Source organism: Arachis hypogaea, chromosome 6 (genome assembly GCF_003086295.3).
Source record: "Arachis hypogaea cultivar Tifrunner chromosome 6, arahy.Tifrunner.gnm2.J5K5, whole genome shotgun sequence".
In the NCBI taxonomy this organism is placed as follows: domain Eukaryota; kingdom Viridiplantae; phylum Streptophyta; class Magnoliopsida; order Fabales; family Fabaceae; genus Arachis; species Arachis hypogaea.
This window is the reverse complement of record NC_092041.1, coordinates 7,206,618-7,213,412: the sequence shown is the minus strand read 5'-3', so window position 1 is coordinate 7,213,412 and position 6,795 is coordinate 7,206,618. Positions and strand designations below refer to the sequence as shown.

General features: G+C 25.2%; 1 protein-coding gene across 1 annotated transcript; it reads right to left on the bottom strand.

The window, feature by feature from the left end:
- Positions 1-1,337: 1,337 nt before the first annotated feature.
- On the bottom strand, positions 1,338-2,921 carry LOC112695710 (transcription factor MYB2). Its single transcript, XM_025748162.3, has 3 exons — positions 2,618-2,921; positions 2,399-2,528; positions 1,338-2,089 (listed from the first exon to the last, which is right to left on the bottom strand). Exons 1-3 carry the CDS (start codon positions 2,799-2,801, stop codon positions 1,612-1,614), a joined length of 792 nt encoding a protein of 263 aa, XP_025603947.1. The 5' UTR covers positions 2,802-2,921; the 3' UTR covers positions 1,338-1,611.
- Positions 2,922-6,795: the final 3,874 nt, after the last annotated feature.

Below are 6,795 nucleotides of genomic sequence, written 5' to 3'. Positions count from 1 at the left end.
AAAAATCTGCAGGTAAGTATTTTTCGGCGAGGTTTATACCGTCACATTTATTCTGTCGCTAAATCCGCCAATAATTTCGACAGTAATCAGTGACTTTCTTGTAGTGTCAATGAATCCAAATGAAAAAATCACATTGTGAAACTTCAAATACCACTATTGTGACGCTTGCTTAAGACCATATATTGCTCTCTTAAACTTGCAAACTAACTTCTTATTAACATTTGAGATAAATCTTTTCGGTTGTCTCATATAGACTTCCTCTTCCAAATTTCTATTAAGAAAGTCTGTTTTCACATCTATTTGATACAATTCTATGTCAAAGTGCGGTATCAATGCCATAATGATGCAGAAAGAGTTTTTCTTTAAAACAAGAGAAAAGGTTTTTCTATACTCAACTCCTTCCCTTAGTAAAATCTTTGGCAACAAGTCGAGTCTTGTAATGCTCAATATTGTATGATGAATTCTTTTTGGTTTTAAAGGCCCATTTACACTAGTGGTCTTTTTTCTATCAGACAATTCTACAAGATTCAAAATTTGATTATCCGTCATAGATTTTGACCATTTCATGCTTTATAGCATCTAGTCATAAGTTGAAATTACGACTTTTTTTATCACAAACATTATAGTCAGACTCAGTAAGATACACTATATAGTCTCTAGAAATTACAGATTTTCTTATTCTAATTAATCTTTTTAATATTGTATCATCAACCTTTTGTAAATATAGTGTTATAGCAGGTTCTTTAATTTCTTTTTTTAAGATTGCTTTTGAACAATATTTTTATTATGAATAGTTTAATTTTTCGTCATATAATATACTAAAATATTATCTTCATGATATATAATATCAATAATAGATTGTTCTATGTTATTTTCATAATGTAAAACATCAGTAATAAGTTGTTTTATATTAATCCTATTTATTATATAAGCATTATATTAAATAATTAATCTTATACATGAAGAAGTTTTATAAACATTATCATTCTTAATAATTTTAAAAGAATAATTTTTCTCATTTTTTATATTATGCTCTAAGAATCATACATTTTTAACTTTAACTATTTTAGTTAAATAGAAAGGACAATAAAACTTATAATTTTTAGGCTTTTTTACATAACCTATAAAATATGCACAAATCAAATCAATAACCTATATGATCAAGCACAACTTTAACAAACGTAGACGAAATTCTAAACCCTTCACTCTCTAATTAAGTCGCCAATAATAACCCGAAATGAGCACAAAAGCCAATAATCACAAAACAGGATTACTTTTATTGGCAAAAGAAGTTTTCTATTTTAAAACAAATAATAATAGTAGACAATTTTCAAGTATTTGTACTTTGTGCCAATAATTTAATTCTATAGGAACACTATCATCCACTTGTCCATGACGTCAATTTTTTGGGAGGGGTTACAATATATATTTATATTACATACATGTCCCTGATGATGCTATAAGCCTCTGATCTATATTGATCCATAACTTGTACACCAGATCATGTCACAATGTAAAATCACAGAATTAGTAGATGCTTAATTAATGGTCAACTACTTTATTTCACTAGGTATATTATAGTGGTGCGAGGTGATACGTGACGCAATGGAATTATTCCAAGGTCATGACAAAGTCGTGACAGAAGCCATATATGTTGTCATCGTTGTTGCACAAACTCTCCAGCATTAAGTCCCCACTATCCCCCAAGGGTATATTGGTATATTCAAACGTTTCGTTATTCATACTCGGGCATATTCCGGGCTCATCTTCAACAATACTATGCACCAAAACACCATGATTACTCATCACTTGTTGATCAGATTCAGAACAGAATTGTTGTATGCCAAGGGATGCTGATGATGATGAGTCCGAGGAGTAGGTTTGTGCTGCGTTTGGATGCTCCATTTGCGTGTTCGATTGAAGTCGCTCTTGCAAAAGAGGCATCCAAACATAACGCAAAGCGTCCCTGAATATTTTGCTATTGACGTCACAGTTGAGTTGCCTTGCCTGCTTACTCACTCTGGTCCTCCAATAATTCTTTATCTCATTGTCCGTTCTTCCTGGCAAGTGCTCCGCAATTTTCGACCATCTACAATATATCAAATTATAATATTAGGGATGACAAAAAGGTGAAAAATAAGTTGCAGCTCACGCGAAGTTGATCACTGAGACCGATTAGATGATTTGACTAAATTTTTATGAAGTCGACTACACCTAAGTTTTCACCGGACAAAAAACAGTCTGAACTCAACTATTAATGAATTTAAATAAAACAAGTTTTAATTCTTTTTTACTAAATATTTTTGATAATCAAAATAGAGAATTAATTAAAAGAAAATATTAATCATCTAACGGTATTCAGTTACAGAAATCTGAATGAGTGAGCGCGCGGCTGTACCTATTTCCCCAGCGTGAATGAAGATCAAGAATGGTGATTTGTTCGTGGAGTGTGATGTTTCCGCGGCGAACATCAGGACGAAGATAGTTTAGCCATCTCAACCTGCAACTTTTCCCGGACCTCTTAAGGCCTGTTTAATTGCATCATCAGTGTAGAAACACAAAGAAAAGTGAAGAAATTAAAATAATTATCAGAGACATAGAGTATATAGGTTTGTGCCTGCAGAACGGGCGAGGGTGTTCCAGCGACCATGACCGTGAGTGGCCACGTAATTGCTCAGAATCACGTCTTCTTCAACGCTCCATGGACCTTTTCTTATCATACCTTTATCATTCTCCTCTTCTTCTTCTTCTATACTGCCTGATCCTAATTTCTTTACCTTATTCTTCTTATTAGCTTCCATTATTGTTATATTTCACTATTTTAGTGTGTACATGTATATGATGTATGTATTAGTTTTCTTTCGTATGTGTTGTGGGGGTCTAGTGTGTGGAAAATTGCAAATCTATACATACATATTTATAGGCTCTAGTAGCTACTTAAGAAAGAATATATAACCAGCTCCCACTATTTTATTTTCATGTATATTATTATTAAAGTTAATATTCTATGACCAGTAAATATTATTATTTTTTTGTTAGTATTTAGTCAATAATAATTTATTTACACTTATATTTATATGAATTTTTTTACTAAAGATAAGTAGACTCGAATTCGCGACTTTTTAAGTGAGTATAGAGAGATTATGTCATTTGAGCAATAACTCATTAGCTATATTTATATGAATTTTCTATAAAAAAATATAATTTATATTTATATTTATTAGAATTTATAGTATGAATCAATACCGTTTATAGTTACATTATACATATATCTTTTAAAATTTACATACATAAATTAATAAAATTTATTTATTAAAAATAATTTAATATATTTATATTGATCAAATAATAACAATAAATACTAAAAACTATATTAATGACTCTTACGAATTTCTCTTATTTTTATTATTAGGTGAATTCCAAGAAGAATAATGTAGTTGTGGTCACTATAGTCTATAAAATTTAAATAAAAAAAGGTTAAATGACTAATATTTTTATTTTTATTTTATGTTTAAATTAATATTAATTAATTCATTTTTTTAACTAGAAGTGTTGACCATTTAGTGTATATTAAAAAGTATTTAAAAAAGTGTAGCCAAAATTTAAGTTATACTTTCTCTTACCAAGAGTAAAGTGATTTTGGGTTCACCAAAGATCGAACTCTTAAATTTTTGAATCTAGAGTTTTAATACTATGTCATAATACCACTTATCCCAAAAGTTTCAACCATGGAAAAAGGTAACACTAATGGTTATATCTTTAATACTCTCTAAACCTTCATTGTACACATTGTACAAATATTTCATTGGCTTTCTATATTTGACAATATTTTTTAGTGATCATATTTTCTATTTTTTATTTGGTCAAATAAAAAATCTTAAAAGAATATGATATTAATGTTAGTTACATTTTTTAAGGATCGTAAAAGTTTTATAAACCAACGTAATCACTCATCATGATCATAAAATGCACCTTAGTAAAATCTTTAAATAAGTAGCAGCTACAATAACGCTCGTAGCCAACATTGTGTATTACTCTCAGTCACGCAGGGGAAGAACAAGAAAATCAACTAACTAAGCAACTTTTATGAATATTTTTTACGGTACATTTTTTTTTTCATTTTTATTACGAAAAGAAAATTAGTATACTAAAAAAAGTATATACAAAAGTGATATATTCATTAAGTATACCCTCCTTTTTGGTAAAAAAAAGGATAAAAATAAAACTATTGACTGAATAATGGCTAAAAAGTTATTGATTACCTATCTATTTAATAATGAAAAATAACTTCTCTTCTTAAGCATTTTTATAATTATTCAATAAAAATAAATAATTTTTAGATTTTAAAACATTATTGATTTTTCTAGGTCATTTATAACATTTGGACAAATATTTTTAGAATGTTATACCTTGTTTCAAAACTGATCATTTAGGGCCTAAAATAATATTATTGGATATTTTCTTTTATAAATATATAATATAATATAATATAAATATGTTCTTAATTAAATTTAAAAAATAAAAATAATTAAAAATGGATATGTTTCTCCATACACACGCTGCTAGGATTAGGATTAATTAGTTTGACAAAAATGCTTAAAAGAGCCAATTATCTGTGGTCTATGAACTAGTATTTAATATTTCAAATGAACAAGTAATTGAGGTATATAGGTGTTCAAGAACATGGGATTTTTATTAATAGTAGAATTAAGTGAAGAATAAAGATTATTATTAAATTTTATTTTATATATATATATATATATATATATATATATATATATATATCTTTATTCTTTATTAAAAAATACATTGCACTGTAGCACTAGTCTAAGAACATATCTTCTCCAGGTAGAAAGCATCAAGTTAATAAGAGGAGGAATAATGGATATAAGAAGTAAATTAAACTACAAAGAAATTTATAATTTGCAGTTTGTGCACAATTTTTATTATTTAATCATTATAATCTTATTTACAATTCTTTTAACTAACATAATTTTATTTCTGAAATTTCTGCTCTTAAAAATCGTCGATGAGTATACTACCTTATATTATCTTTTTCGGTGCTTAGAAACATAAGTAATTAAAGAGAAAATATTTGTGACATATGGATTTTTAAATATCAAATAATAAAATAATACATAACATGTATTTTTTGACGGATTAGATTGAGAGTGTGAGAAAATAAATGAGTGCGTTTAATTTAATTAAATTATAGCATTAGGTGACTAACATTTTTTAATTTTTGTCTTGCATTTAAATCAATATTAACTATTTTTCTACACTTTTTTTGTTATTAAAAGTATTGATCCTAGAGCATTTCCTAGATTTTATATACATACTTTTCAAAGACTAATTAAATTATAGAGAAAATATTTTAGAGACTATACTCACCACAGTAATACCACGTGGTACCAAGTATTTATTAGTTTAGTCTTAAATTTAATTTAGAGTAAATTTTTATTTTAAAGATAAATAAATTATTGATTAATTAAAAATATAAAAATATTTTTATTTTTTAAAATATAAAATATTTAAATTTTTTTAAAATACTAATTTATTTTTACATATTTTAGACGAAAAAGTTTATATACGTTTTTTTTCTTTAATTGATCACAGTGACTCGTTTTAGTAATTCACTGGATCTTGATTCTCTGAGAAGCTAAGTGTCCATATATTAATGTGATGTCTAGCTATCTAATATTTGTGGCACTAAACCTCAAACACGTGCAAAACATTTGTGGCATCTACCTTTACATTCATTTGTTTTCCTTTTTCCTCGTCTTGCTATATAAAATTCCATTACCGAAATTCAGGTTCGGAAAAATTAAGTAAGAACCTATAAAGATGTTTAAAATATTTTTTAAATATTTTTTTAATAATTAAAATTTAATATATATAATTAATTAAATCGTATTATTTTTATTAAAATTAAATTATACAAATTAATTTAATAAAAAAATCGATGAACTAAATATTAAATATATTCAAGTTAATATTTTTATAAAAAATAAATACAATACACCTATTATAAAAATAATTAAAATATTCTTTTTTTATATATATTAATATTAATTTTAAAAACCTTAAATCATAATATTTTTTTTCTCTCATTGTCATTCGTGGAATTAAAATTTAGAATTTTTAAAATTAATATATATATATATATAATGAGTATTTTAATTATTTTTTATAATAAAAATATTATAATTATTTTTTATAAAAAAATATTAATTTAGACTGATTTAAAATTTAATTATTAAATTTTTAGCTAAATTAATTTATCCAATTTAATTATGACAAAAATAATATAATTTAATTAATTATATATATTAAATTTTAATTATTAAAAAATATTTAAAAAAATTTAGACATTTTTATTTAAGTAATTTTTGAATTATGCATATAAAATTCATGAAGAGGTATTAAAGAAATGAGTTTTGTTTCTCTCTCTCTTTTTAACTAAAATCGTCATCATATCATGTACGAAGATATATAGTAACTGATTTTAATTAAAATATATATTAAAAATAAATTAAATTATATATATATTTATATACAAATATATTAATAATTAATTTTAATATATAAATAATATTTTTACAAAAAAGTATAGATGGTATGTTGTTATTATTAGTTATTAATTTAATACATGACAGAAATTCAGGTGCAGTCGATTTCACTTGAAATTAATATTTGAAAGTCGTTAAATAATTTAATTGATTTGTCTAAATTTTGATTTGACGATTTTTAAATATCGTGAAGTCGACTTCAGTTAAATTTTCACAAAAATACATT